Source organism: Hylaeus volcanicus, chromosome 8 (genome assembly GCF_026283585.1).
Source record: "Hylaeus volcanicus isolate JK05 chromosome 8, UHH_iyHylVolc1.0_haploid, whole genome shotgun sequence".
NCBI lineage: Eukaryota > Metazoa > Arthropoda > Insecta > Hymenoptera > Colletidae > Hylaeus > Hylaeus volcanicus.
The window spans coordinates 10,778,585-10,793,153 of NC_071983.1; the positions used below are offsets into that span (position 1 = coordinate 10,778,585).

At 38.4% G+C, this 14,569-nt stretch overlaps 2 protein-coding genes across 8 annotated transcripts in view; both read right to left on the reverse strand.

Annotated features, from left to right (window-relative positions):
* Positions 1 to 4,833, reverse strand: part of LOC128880901 (serine/threonine-protein kinase NLK) — a 189,514-nt gene extending 184,681 nt beyond the window's left edge. For all 5 annotated transcript variants that reach the window (XR_008457933.1, XR_008457935.1, XR_008457934.1 and 2 more), the window contains exons 1-2: positions 4,694 to 4,833; positions 3,634 to 3,950 (exon numbers count right to left, since the gene is read on the reverse strand). Coding sequence is in view for 2 of the 5 variants with exons in the window: in XM_054131454.1 (XP_053987429.1) it covers positions 3,634 to 3,911 (278 nt within the window). In the remaining 3 variants the exon portion in view is untranslated. The remainder of the gene's footprint in view (positions 1 to 3,633; positions 3,951 to 4,693) is intronic.
* A 4,634-nt stretch (positions 4,834 to 9,467) lies between these two features.
* On the reverse strand, positions 9,468 to 14,427 carry LOC128880900 (ubiquitin-protein ligase E3B). Of its 3 annotated transcripts, none has more exons than XM_054131453.1 (16): positions 13,969 to 14,427; positions 13,412 to 13,561; positions 13,012 to 13,339; positions 12,749 to 12,937; positions 12,485 to 12,676; positions 12,218 to 12,407; positions 11,906 to 12,145; positions 11,681 to 11,852; positions 11,489 to 11,607; positions 11,253 to 11,368; positions 10,979 to 11,181; positions 10,613 to 10,913; positions 10,152 to 10,544; positions 9,917 to 10,081; positions 9,737 to 9,848; positions 9,468 to 9,640 (listed from the first exon to the last, which is right to left on the reverse strand). In XM_054131453.1, the coding sequence occupies exons 1-16, from the start codon at positions 14,115 to 14,117 to the stop codon at positions 9,468 to 9,470; spliced, it is 3,192 nt and encodes a 1,063-aa protein (XP_053987428.1). In that variant the 5' UTR covers positions 14,118 to 14,427. The 3 variants fall into 3 exon arrangements, with proteins under 3 accessions (XP_053987428.1, XP_053987427.1, XP_053987426.1); XM_054131452.1 differs by having other exon boundaries at positions 11,253 to 11,377; XM_054131451.1 differs by having other exon boundaries at positions 11,253 to 11,383.
* Positions 14,428 to 14,569: the final 142 nt, after the last annotated feature.

Below are 14,569 nucleotides of genomic sequence, written 5' to 3' on the forward strand. Positions count from 1 at the left end.
TGTGCCTACTAAACCTCCTGTGCAATTTTCCCCTCGACAAAGGCTACGCGTAAAATATCTCGTGAACACGCCATTTCAAAAACACGAAGACTTTCTAGACGAATCGAATGAGTGGGTTCTACTGAAATAGGATTAAATTATCGTGTTCGTTGAATATATTTTATACGTAAATAACGAATGAAAAGTTGTTCGAAAGGATAAGGAAAGATCTCGAGTCTCGGATTTTTTTTTAAATGGCCAGCGAGCAATGTCACAAAATAAATGTAGAAAGTTTCCCGGATGACAATATTTTTGTTACGGTAGGTGGGGAGAAAAAAAAAATCGAAGTGGACCAAATAACGCATGGCTGGTAAAGCGTTTAAAGCAGTGCGTGTTAACGGTGGGTACTCTTGACAACGGGAAGCAAACTCTTCGAGCGTAAACAGAAACTCCGGTGCCAGCGGTATTTGCGAAAGAATTAAGCTTGCCCAAACGCCGTGTGTTTACCGAAACGCAAACTAACCGCGTGGGAATTAAAAAAATAAAATAAGGAAAACTCACCGCGTACTCGATAATAAAGTGGACGTTAAGTGAGCTCGTGCTCCTTTTCAAAATTGGCCGGTATTTTCTATACGTTGCGATAAAATAAATAAATTAGATCTAACAGAAATTATTTTACCATATTTAAATAATAACACGGGTACTTAACGGATTGAGAACTGTTCGCAGCTGTGTTAACGGAATAAAAGTAGACTAAAGCTATCGTTTTATGCGCTCGATGTGGCAATTATCAGATTAACGCAGTTTACACCGCGTAGAATACAAGGGCGATTAAAAATTTCATGTTTCTGTAATTGCACAGCGCTTAAACGGAATTTTTCGCGTATCGAAAACCAGTCTGGAACTAATGAGGCGGAACGAGTGGCCATAATTCTGCGGTGACGCTGCAGAATTCTTGGGAATCGAATACGAAGGTAATTTGTCGAATACCAGGGAACGACCGTCACCGATAATGTCCCAAAACCGCACCAAGAAGCTCCCGAACGTTAACAGTTTAACTGGTTCGAGGGGAACACGGAGGATAATTAAAAAATTCTGATTAATTAAAAAATTTGTTTCAAAAATTAAAAGCAGAGCAAACGTGAATGCAAAGTTTTTGTTTGCGTAACGACTCCTGGTCGACGATAAAAACCTTAATGGCTCACCGTGTGCTACTTAAAGGTACATAAATCAAGAAAACAACTTCGCGCGACAATACGTCATCCTATTCGTGGCACGGTGCAAGAAACTACACCGTGCACACCGTAGGATGCACGCGGCAAAAAGAGTTGGGGGATGAAGCAAGGGGGTTGTGGGTGGTAGGAGCAGAGATTTATACCGCTGCTTATCGAACTCACAAATTACTCGCGGCTGGAAAATGGCAGCGATTTATGCGCAAGCTAAGATGGAAAGTGCGTTTACTCTCAAACGAATCCGGAGAGCTGTTGTTTGGCGTGTTGCGAGCGTTGGAAAGTGGTGTTAATTGGTCGACCGTTTCAGGAATTAAAATGTTTAGAAAATTCGATTACCGCGATTGCCTGCAACGGCAATAATTGTTTCGACCAGAGACCGATCCGAAGTGGTAGTTACCAGCGAACTTTGGAAAATTTGAATAATTTGTGACCTCTGACAAGGTAGAAATCGAATTACTCTCTCTATACGGTACAAGATTGTCCAGTACGAAAATCTGTAAAACTTCCGTGCATTTGTTTCTGAAGTGGGTACAATAAATATACGGGGAATAACTATTCAAAACAAAAGTTTGATATAGCATCGAAACAGGACACCCGATGGATAACATTCAAATGTACACTTCTTATAGTAACAATTTTTTGCAAGTCGTCAGAATGGCTAGAGGCGATGATTTGTTTGTCAATAAAAGGGGTCCCGATACTCGCGATACTCGCGTATTCTTACAGTAGTTCAACTCTAATCATTATGATATACCAAGCGATATAGAATGTAGAATCACGTAAGGTATGAGTTTGTTATAATCACTGATAACACGTTCGTCGTCGGTGCAATCGTTTGATTAAATGAAAAATGTACAACAATTACAGTAATTGATACGATTAGATTCAAGAATACTCTATCCATATAAAAAAAAGAAGCTCAGTTGACGACAGAGGTGCGTTAAGGCTTCGTAAGGCCCAAAGATTAAATAGAATCAAAAATGCCATAACAAAATTTAAGGAATGAGTCTGGTCCAGCTAATGTATTTTTCTGATGCATATAATTTCCAGATATAATTAATTTTTGTTATTGAAACTTTTTTGTACATATAAAGGAACGTTCAAAGAAGAAAATTTGACAGTGTAAATTTAATTTGAATGTATACATATATAGATGCTTATGCTTTATATGCTTACGAACCTCGATTCTTAATGAATCATTATTATAGCATAAAGTTACTGGAAAATAACGGCCGACATATATCGTCCATTTTCATGTTTTTTGCCGCCATTTTTGCAATTAACAATTTTTTTTTTGGAAATTGAGGTTCATACGCATTTTACGTACCTACTAAAGCAACAAATTTTCTGATGTTTTCCAAGGGCTCCACGTATCCCACCGTTTTGACCGAATCCTTTCCTTGCGACTACTATATCTGTATATGTGTACATTTAAATTAAATCTACACTGTCAAATTTTTTTCTTTGAACGTCCCTTTATATGTAAAAAAAAAATTTCAATAACAAAAATTAATTATATCTCGAAAATATATGCATTAGAAAAATACATTAGCTGGACCAGACTCCCCCCTTAAGGGATATCCTGAATTAGGAGGTCTAAAAAAAGCGGTTTTTCGTGCATTTTTTTAGGATAGAAAAAAATAATTAATTCCATCGAACTCTTTATCCTATTTTCATACATATTTGAGTAGTCTGTAGACATTTTTTCAACAAGAAATATTCAAATTGAGTCGACTGTGACTCACATTTGTAGAGCACCTCACAATTAAGACCTCGTATCGGCGTGAAAGATGCAGGACGTAATTTTGGTTTGACACAAAAAAAAAGAAACCAAAAGAAATTTTCATTTTCATACATTTTCCTTTTATGTGAGCTAAGAAAAACCCGCAAAAATGGTGAAATGTGAAATTACTGCAAGCTTGAAAAAAAAGAACGTGTTCTTTGGGTGGTAAAAAAATCACTTTAACTTAATAAAAAAGTTCTTAAAAAATTTGTTTTGTACGAATTTTTTTCGTTCACATAGAAGAAAAATGTACGAAAATCAAAGGACTTTAGGAGGTTTTAATTGTGAGGTGGTCTACAAATGTGCGTCGCAGTCGACTCAATTTGAATATTTCTTGTTGAAATAATTTCTACAGGCTACTCGAACATGTATGAAAATAGGATAAAGAGTTCGATAGAATTAATTATTTTTTTCCATCCTAAGAAAATTCACGAAAAACCGCTTTTTTTTGTAAACCTCCTAATTCAGGATAGCCCCTTAAGTCAAACCCCCATTCATGGAGAATGTTTCACGTTTTATGGAGACGTGAAAACGAACAGAATGTCATTTTTAGTCGATTTAAGGCCTGAACTTTGGGCCTTGTGGATAATGCACCGGTCGTAAATAAACAACAATATCGTCGAGTGTGCAATTACTCACCAGACGACGCCGAAGGCACCATATCCGATGGGTCTGTCGGGCTGAACGGGATCCTGGGCCGGCGGCGGTGGCGGGGGCGCAGGAGCGGCGGGGTGGTAGTAGGTGGGGGGTGCTTGGGCCGCAGCCGCTGCCGCGGCCGCCGCAGCGAGGACCGCTTGCCCCGGGTGGGCCCCCGTTGTCCCGCCGCCCCCCGTCGCCCCCGCCCCACCCCCCTGCATCAGCGACATAGACACGCTCATGGACACCCGCGAGTGCCGGCTGGGCCCAACTACTGCCATCAAAGCTCTCCTCTCGTCCTACGGGCCACCCTCCTCAACCTACAAATAGGGATGTTCGATTCTCGTGAGAAAAACCGATTGAAAAATAGGTAAAATGACAAACAAAATATCGATCCGAGATAGTGTCTGTTAAATTGGTAACTACGTAACGCGAATGCTTTTAAAATCTTTTAATACGTGATGCATGAGTTATCGCGCGAGAAATGGTTAACTAGAAATTGAAGAGATATATGTACCAAGAACGAATATCAATGAGCTGATGTAATACCGATTTTATTATCGAGAACATGGTGGACGAAAATGGTTAATATTCTAACGGATTTTCTAAGTGGGGCTTTAATATCATTAACACGTTGGTCGCCGCGTCACACAGAAACGGGTGACAGGACTTTCCATCAAGGAACTAAAAATATCAATTTCGAAGGTTTAGGCGGTAATGGAAATAAATCTGGATAGCATCCGTTAATTTGGTGAGGTAACAAAAATGAAATACTAGGACAAGTGTTAAATTAAATCTAATCTTCGATGGTCTCGAACAAAGATTTTCATTTTATAGACATTTCCACGAGATTCAGTCTGGCAGCCACAACGCGTTAATATCTTTTGTAGGTTAGAAATGAAATACTATTGTACGTTTAGTTGTGAACATTCAAATCATTCGTTCGTAAAACACAAGATCCTGACAGGCCCTTTTGGAGAACCCTTTATTTCGATAATGGATAACGGATAAGAGTAATATTTTGATTGTCTAAAAAAATCGATTCGCAATCGAACATCCCTACCTCAACCCTTTCCTGATTCACCGCCACCGCCACCGCCAAGGCCCCCGCTGTTTCAGGGAACCTGGGACACGCCTCGTCTCCGCGCTCCTGCTTCCCGTTTCTATTTTTCCTCACTATTTTCACCTTTCCCAGGGAACACTTTGATCTCGTTGCCTCCGCGGCGGGACACGCACGTGACACTGACACACAACTTCGTCGAGGTCGTTTCCTTTTTTCTTCACCGCGCGATCGAGAAGAACATTCGTCCAGGACGAACGAGCTTTATGATCATCGACGTTTATCGATGATCGTATCCGTGGCTCTCGCGATCACTGCTTGCCAGGCCTCGCGGATTCCCCGCACTGTACAGTCGGAAAACGGTGGTTCTTTACACGTCCAACGATTTCACTATCGCAATCGATTCCATGACGCGATTAAAAAATATGAGAATCTCTGATGTCTCTGGAACGATTAAAGTAGCGATTAAGGAAGCTTTATGATCATCGACGTCTATCGATGATCACTTTGTTACTGTTTTCGCGTACCACTGATAAGAAACGTCGTAGATTTGTCGTGAAACAGTAGCTTTCACGAGTCGAATGTTGCTATGTATTCCACGGCACAGGTTCGAGAGCATAAGATCCGTTGGTTCGTCGTTTATCGATGATATTGTACCGTGGCTCTTTTCGCAATCATTGGTGGCAGGCTTCGTAGTAGAGAAGTAGTTGTTCACAGGTGGAGCGATTCGTGTGTGGTAGTCGATTCCATGTCGTGATTTTGGAGCACGATTCTCGTTACGTCTCGAACGTTTCAAGTATAGATTCGAGGTTCGATTAAGGTCGGTAGTAACGAGTTCTGTAAAAATAATTAATCGCGTTACGGAGTTACTCGTTCGTCGCGAACTTTGCGATTTAAATAACGCGCGCTTACTGGAGAACGGCGGGAAGGGTCGAAGGGGGCTACGTGACACCACGCTCGACACAGCACAGCGACTGCGGTCGCGTCCTTTATCGCAACCACGTAGAAAGCGATAACGGCGGTTGGTCGTCGACAAAGACAGTCGATGTCCTCGTGCACGTATCCGCGACTTCAGTTGGCGGAGGACGGGGCGTTGCGTGTCGAGACGTTTTCAATTCGAAAGCGTCGAGAATGGGACGAACGGTCACGGGTTCGTCGAGTCGTTTAGCAACTCGATGCTACTTATCGAGACAAAAGGTGTCCTCGATCGCGCGATTGTCGCGAGTCACGAATGCAGGTGCGTTGAAAATACGCGCCACGTTTTTTTCCGCGTAGTCACAGAGATCCACGGGTGACGACGCTTTAGGTTATGTTTGACACACGCACGCTATCCGTTCTCCCTCTTCCCGTCAGTTACGCTCAGCTGGCCTCATAACGTTGCATTCAGAGGTGGAAAGGGGGCGGTGCTTGTCCCGTAAGAAAAGCACGCTAGCACGAAACAGAGAAAGGAACGAGAGAACACTGAAAGGCTCGGTCGAGTCCTCGATGGCCACAGAGCGATTCCGGCGTTTGGGGCCAAATTATTCCACGGTTCGCGTACGACCGACGAATTTCTCTCACTGTCCGGGTCCTGCGGCCGAGCCAGACACTTGCCACTTCGTACAGATCAAGCACGCACACACAAACACCGAAAAACACGCGCGCGCGCACACACAAGCGAGAGAGGGAGGGAAAGAGAAAAAAGGAGTCTCTCGCGTAGCCGCGATGGAGGGATCGTCGCGGTACGAACCAAACACACGTCTTGTCGCAGCCAAGGCTTGCTGGCCACTAGTCGAAGGGGAGGGTAAACTACGCCGTCGACAGCGCCAGCTGCTCACAAAGGGGTCACGTGGTCTGCGCAATGACTCCATGCGCAGCCTATCCAGCGATTCGTGCGTCCTCTTCGCAAATATAATTGAAAACGACCACTATTTTACTTTCTTTTCTTTTTCTTTTTTAATTTTATCTACTTCTTACTAGAGAGTCCTCTTATTTTCGAGATTTTGAAAAATCGAATTCTTGTTCTAGGAATTTTCTAAAAATACAGCATCTGGAATATGCGTGTAAAATTTGATTTGTATTAGGTTGTCCCAAAAGTTTCTTTCGCTTTATTAATAAGTAATACATGCACAATATTTTATGTTTTATGTTATTAGGTCGTCCTAAAAGTTCGTGCCATTTATACTTCAATTTCTCAAATTAATATGTTAAACATACTCTTAAGTGTCACAAGAAAAGATAATCTGTCTCATTTCACAATAGTTTCTCATCTCTCTCAGATAGTTATTATACCGTTACTAGAAAATTTCTGTGGTTTTTTATTCAATTTCGACACAGTCTTTGGCACGAACTTATGGGACGACCTAATACATTACTGAATTGTGCACGATTCATTTTGCTCCATTACTGTTACAACATGAATATCTATGAAATTAGATTGTCTATTTATATAAACACGACCAGATAAAATAATTGAGTGCAACTCGCGAAAGAAACTTTCGGAACAACCTAATAAATTCTTTAAATCGACAGTGTTTCGTTTTGAATAAGGCGGGACAGGACGAAACGTTGGAAAATTATTGGTTCTAAATAACAGCCAGATATGTGACAGTAAAACAAACTGATTATCGAAGTATTGTACTAATGTCTTGCTAATTAATTCTCTTGCGAAAGGATACTTTATAGCGCGTCTTTCAGAGTACTTCGTTTAAAACTTGAAATATGTGTGTACGTTAGTCTACACTGGTCACAAAAGTTCCTAACTTTCGAACGACACATTTTTGACTTAGGTTCATTTAACTATACAATCGATCAATTCGTATAGGATAATAAAGTAGACATTCGGAGAGTTTTGTACAGTTGAACGTGTATATTTACATGATTATTGCAAATCGTCGTCGAATGTATTAAATTAAAAAACTCATTGCTCTTATCTCTGTTGCGTCACAACAACATACACACTCATAAAAAATGCTATGCAAGTACGAATAATTCAAGCAAGCCATGTACAAAGCGTAGTTGTTCTTGTTACGATTGTAATAAAAGATCAATTACATTTCTATGTAGTCATTTCACAAATCTTTGCATTACCATTGTTATAATCAATTTCGTATGAAATTACGTTTTGAAAATCATAATGATGAAATGCCATGATATAATCAGGTCTTTAAAGGAACGCTCGTCGGTCTTATCTTACAATCGTAACAGCTTTATTAGACATTTTATTGCATATATTCATATTGTATCGATATCCATTCGCATTTATCATATACATGTATCGTTTCGGTCGTAAGTATACCCATAAAGGAGAGTATTATCTGTTCTTTCGTCCCGTTCAATTGTACACATATTTGCGAGGCATGTATTCACAATTAACGTTACGAGAGTAGCTAATTTGATAAAATTCTGATCGAAAGTAACAAGGGCCAAAATTATTGTGTCCGTATCTTTTTCCTTCTATACATAACGAAAATAATTTTTCTTTCTAACAATCACATTGTGCACGTTAACGAACTAGTTGGTACGCGATTAAACCTAATTCTTTCTTAAAATTTATTCTATCCGTCTAGAAACGCCCATTTCATTACTCTTATTCAGTATAGGTACAATCTGTGAATACAGGCCTGAAAACTTACAATACGATTGCGTAGGAAAATATGAAAAGGTTCACATCTCGAATTATCTCTTCTCACAGTAAATAGGCTTCTATCTTTGGTCTGACCGAATTCCCTTCGATGATATTCTCCAGTCATCCGCCGAAATTACGCATGGATCGCGTGAAAAATAAATTCCGCTCTAGTATCAGTTATTCCTCGTCATATTGCAGATAACACAGTCCTTTTGCTCCCTTTTCTCTATCGTATTCACTGAGTTCGTATAAAGACAACAGACACGATAAAGTTACGAGACATTCAATTCGAGACACTCAAGTAGGAAAACCATCATCGCACCTCGGTCAATCTGAATAAACTGACATTAAAGTTTGCACGACAGGGGAGTTTAAACCCATAAGCACCCATGGACACACTATACATACGCATATATTCCCATACAGATCGAAGTACTCTTTCTCTCCCTTTATACATTCTTTCAAAAATTTGTACAAAATTTTGAGAAAATAGCTCCTCTTAAAATAGAGCCTCGACTTTCCAGTAATTCGACAACTTTTAGAAATTCGTGAATCCTTCTTTTTGATTGTTCACTGGGCACTGATGGGCACAGACATACAACGTTCACTTGGTGTGTTTAGCGCTGATTTTAATTGTCTAACATTAATCCGTAGTACTATGAACTAACAAGCGCGCAAGTATTAGTAATATTAAGCTCATGAGGTATAGTGTGCTTTACACCATAAGTAATCTATCCATTTGGCGAGAGATTGTATTAGAACCAAAATTGAAGTCGATAAAAATTGGAAACAAAATGAGACGTATAGGTTTACGTTGACATGTAGTTGTAAATTAGTTCACCTTTTAGATTAACCGTAAAGTAAAATTGACCCGAGAATTCGTGATGCGTGAGAATATTAACAATCTCTTAAGGTATCAAAAACGATAACTTTGTCACTTCGTACGTATAATGTCTGATAAAATTTGTGCGAATTCCCGACTTAATTCACGATAGTTTCTTTTTAAATTTGATACAGATAGAATATACGAATCACTATCCCGTACGATAGGAAGTTCGTGATATCGTTAAAGACATTTCACTGGACACCACTGGATCACTTTGTATAAATTTTCGTTAGGTATTATTGAGCGACGATACCACTATGGTTTACCGTTAAATTGGCTATAAATTAAGAAAGCTCAAAGCCAGTGTTACTAGTGACAGCGTAACGCAGCTTCTCCCTCAATGTACTTTTCTTTTGGTAATTTGGTAATTTAAGAAGATTGAAACACGTGGACGACGTGGGCAAACGATTTTGCGGATCTTTCTTACGAATTGTAAAGAATCCCCTTATCACACTACCTGATTTAAAAAAAAAAAATTCAAAACGCGCACATGAAAATTACTATAATACACTGAAAATAAGAGGTTATTTAAATAACATGTGTGCTTTCATACCGATTGTATCACCCGTATCCTCATCATCGCCAACTTCTACGCAACGAATCGAAAACGGAGGGTCCAAGAATGCAAAACCCAACAGTGGCGATTTTGAGCAACTTGTGACAAACTATAAGGCAAAACAAACGTGAAGAAAGTATTAGCGACTATGTGCAATTGTGATATTGTGTAATATACCTTTAGGAATAAGCCCCTTTCCTCTTCTGAAAAATCTTTCTCCAGAATATCCCATAACCAACATACAACGCGATGACTGTCATGAAAGCCACCATAGTATTGTGTATGCTTTCGTAAATCCCGTAAATCTAACGGGACGTTATCACCCGAAATTAATCTTTGCAACTAAAACCAGAAGAAGTTTAGACAAAAACGTTTTTTATAACATTAATGCTCTAACGAACTCTCGTCTTACTTCTGGAGTTGAAAATAACGCCAACCACTCGAGATTGATGATAGACCGAAATCCTTTGATAAAAGCAGCCGTCTGATCTTTTATTTGCATGTGCATTCTGAAGTGGGCCATTAGGTGTATGTAATTAATTTTATTCTCGTTGGTGACCGGCACCGCTCGTCCTCCAGGAACCAACTCGTGCGTAACTAATTTACCTAAAACATCTTCATCCAGAGAGAAAGTTAATTCTAACTGCCTAACGTCGCCCTTGTAATGCTTTACAAGAGTAAGACTTCGGTACAAGTCTCGATCTAAAGAAGCTAATTCGTCCAACCAGCTGTACAATGCTCCTCCAGTTTGCCCAGAAAATTGAGAAACAAAAAAGGATGCAAACGGAACGTCTACAACGATGCCCTGAAATCATATCGCGTGTAATATTGATTAACAAAGCGCCGTATAATATTGATATCTTTATCACTCACTTCATACACCGCTTTACCCAACATACGACCAACAAACTCAAACAGCTGCAAGTGATTATCTTGCATGGAGGATGTAGGAGACGGATAAAGTCGGTTCTCAGTAGTAGTTTTAAATAAATTTAAAGATGGATCGAAAACTTTCTTTATTGTCTCCTCTAAGAATTCTTTGAACACTCCATCTTGATCGATGCCAGCTTCAGCTAAACCCTGCTCGTTTACAAAACGAACTCTGATCACACCTTTAAGTGCCTGGGATGGCAACATTGCGAGTTGTCGGTACCCATCCTCTACTATGCGTGTCCTGCAAAATATTTACATCCTTATTTTTATTTAACATTTTCAATATAAACAAAAGTAGATGCGTACCTATGAACAACGATAAGCGTTGTCGGCGTACTATTGCAAGCACTCTCAGTTAAACCCAATACCGCTTTCTCATTAACCACGTGCTTACGAAACAATACCACGCGTTCCGAGTGGGGTATAACATGAGGCATCTTGGAAAGAAGAAGAGCGGCGCCGCGTCTACCTTTTTCCAAGTCTGCAAGAAAAGTTGACACTCGAACTTCCTGTTTTGAAAGCGTTTCAATTTTAAAATCGTGTAGTGTAATCTGAAAAGTATTTAGTTCAAAGTACTTAACTTTGCCAACCAGTGTCCGTCCGGGCAAAACGTTCGTCTACAGTCCCGTCGATAGATTGCCATTAAAAGTGTGTGGAGAGAGGTGAACAAGGGATTATTAGGAACCGACTTCACGTCTGGAACATCTAAAACTTCAGTACATAGCTAAACCGTTTATCGTATATAAATACACACGAAACCGGGAAAAATTTAAAACGTATTTTAAATAAATATAATGCGAATGTTAAAATACGCACCAAACAAGTTATTCAGAACAGCCTTGTACAAAAATTGATTTAAAAAATATGATATCGTTACAAAATCGGTAATCTTGAAGGGTTCTTGTTGTTCATACATTTCCATATCATCTAAGATCCTAGAAAAGAAATATTGTAGTAGTATCGCCGATATTGTTAGACGCTTGTTTCAATACGTTTTAATATACCCACGTAACATAATGTGTCATACAATCAGAAAATAATATCAACATCTGAAATTCGGGTGCTGTACATTTTGTATTTGCAGCTAAATGGTCTAAAAATGCTTTCAAGCCACAATGTGGACCCAATGTTCCCAGAAACAAATACATGTGGTACAAAATTTTATCTTGATAGCATAAACCTGTTATAAACAATTATTAATATATTGTCATAATTGTTTATATATATACATACCAGTTAATATCTCCATTTTCATCTGTGTGAGCGTATGTAAAGCGATTTGATAAAGAGAACAAATTAAAGCTATTCTAGTAGTTTCTGGACTTCCCAATTTCCTATAATTCTTAGTATTATTATTTCTATTTGTACGTGCTTCCAAAAACGCCCTTCGAAAAATGTTAGTACCAACGGATGTGCCCTGTTGCTCTAGTGATGGAGCTATCTCTTTCTCTATAAGTTCTGTTAATGGTTGACCTAATGCAAAATTACAAATTTATTTTTACTTTAACAAAGGTACCTTTAGGAGATGAAAATATTAAATTTTACCAATTAATTGTGTAACTATCCTTCCTGTCCACAAACATGCTAACTGTATTTTTACATATGGAATAGGTTCTTGCAATGTTGAATCAACCTTTAATGCAAGCCACCCCAAGATAGGGTGCCAATGAGTTAAATTACTTTGTTTTGCAACTACATACTGTTGACATGCTTCCAACATTTTTGTTACAACAAACTATAAAATTTTATGAAAATTTAGAATTAATTTTGTAACCTACATAATGGTTACATGTTTTATAACAAAATTTGTACCGTAAAAGAAGGAAAATAGAGTTCTCTCAATACTTCTTCTCTTTCAATATTAGCTAATTGTATTAAATTAGCTAGTAAACACAGTGCATAGCTACCTTCTAAAGCATTAAAAACTATTCTCAAATTTTGTTCTGAATTCAATAGCTCTAGGCTTCTTGCAAACAAGTTGCAAGTAATGAATGATGAAATACACTGAAAGTATATTATTATAGTTATCATGTAATGTAAGAGAAAACTTGGATAAGAATGTTCTCTTCAACATACCACAGATGACATATTATTGAGATGATAGACCAAAGCAGGTACACTAAAAATGTTAATTAAAAATAGAGATACCAATTTGTCTGACATTTGGGAAGAAATTAGTGGTCTTAATGCCAATGTAACTGCTGCTGAAAGTGCTATTGGTTTCAAGGCAATTTCCACTCTACCCAGGCCTTTCATTAGAAAAGCCTAAAAAAAAAACAAAGAAAGATGAGCAAAAAATTAAAATATTAATTCAAAAGAATTATGAACAGAATAGTCACCTGCATAATAGGATAAAACCCATTGTTGATTAGGTGACCCATTACATTTGCACATAGTTGAGTCATGCCACCCCTGAGCTTTTCCATTCCTCCTACTTTTAAAATTGCCCATGTTCCAGGTGATGTAAAACTAACTAATGTGTGTAATCTCAAATGGATGGATTTATGGTCGCACACTCTTTCTGGTTTAAGATTCTCTAAACCAGTCAGACAATAAAGTAACAATGTTTTCATTTGCAATATCCATGATATGTAGTGATCTTTGTTTAATACAAGTCCTACGTACGAAATTTCTGGAGACTCAGAATCAAGAGTCCATACTAGATATCTGAAATGTTACTTTTTATCAAACAATATATTTAGATAAAAAAAAGGATCATGCACTCTTTTATGCACGTACCTATATAATTTTTCTATTCTTTCTTGATCCCTCTCTTTCTTATATATATACAAAAATTTAGAAATAATCTTATACATGTGCAAAGCAGGTTTCAGTTCTATATTTGTTTCTGTATTGCCGTCATTGAGAAAATTTGTATCAAATTCTTCTCTGAAAGTTATACCTTTTGTTTAAGTATTGTACACTTTAGAATAGAATAGGTATAGAATTACAAACAATACTCAACAACAGTTGCTGTAATACACATGATAAATAACAAGCAAAAATCTATAATGAGTTAAAAAAAAAGGGAAACATTTAAGACTCCTTTTTGAAAATACAAATACATCGCGCATGTCCACGTATATGAATATTATTAATCATTTTGCAATAAAATAACGTAAATCCGCAGTGTTTCGACAACTCAATAGTAAATTTTCAAGCGTGTAAATATATAATTATCGTCAATCGATTAGCGGTCGGAGTGTTTTGTTTACAGTAAACAATCGAACCGTTAGACACAAGTAGCGTAAGAGAAAAACAAGGATTTGAATAGGATTCAATAACAGGAGACTCACAATATTCTTTTACGGGTTAACCATCCCCTAACATAAGCCTGAATTAAGGTGACAGCAGCTTCTCTGTCTTTCTCATGGGCCCTTTCCTCCCTTGCGGCCTTCGTTTGCTGAAGGAAGCTGTCTCTTGACGACTCCTCAGCTTTAAACATCCTGAATTTACCGCGAACGCCCGCTAAGCACTAAATTATGCTAATGGCAAAACATTGTCAGCTGGTCATCCGTGGTTACTAGTTGACACCGTGATTTAACCATCCACTAGAAAATCATTCTTTACAACGAATTTGGTCACGTTGATTTCATTCGAGAATCAATCACTCCGACCGATTTGCAGCGATTGCCACTCGCCACAAGTTTCTCACTGTCACATAATCCGCGTATACTACCGAATGACAGCCAACTGCGACGGCCATTGTTATTAATTTGATTCGAGACTGGATATTGAGGACAAAGGATATTAGGTTAGGTTAAAAAGCACGTGACTAGTGGCGCCATGAGATCAACAAAGTAAATTATCGAACTGTAGTCGCGTAGACCGTTGATTCTTTCAACATAATTAAATTTTTTTATCGTATACGTTATATGATTGTCTTCTTTATTAGAC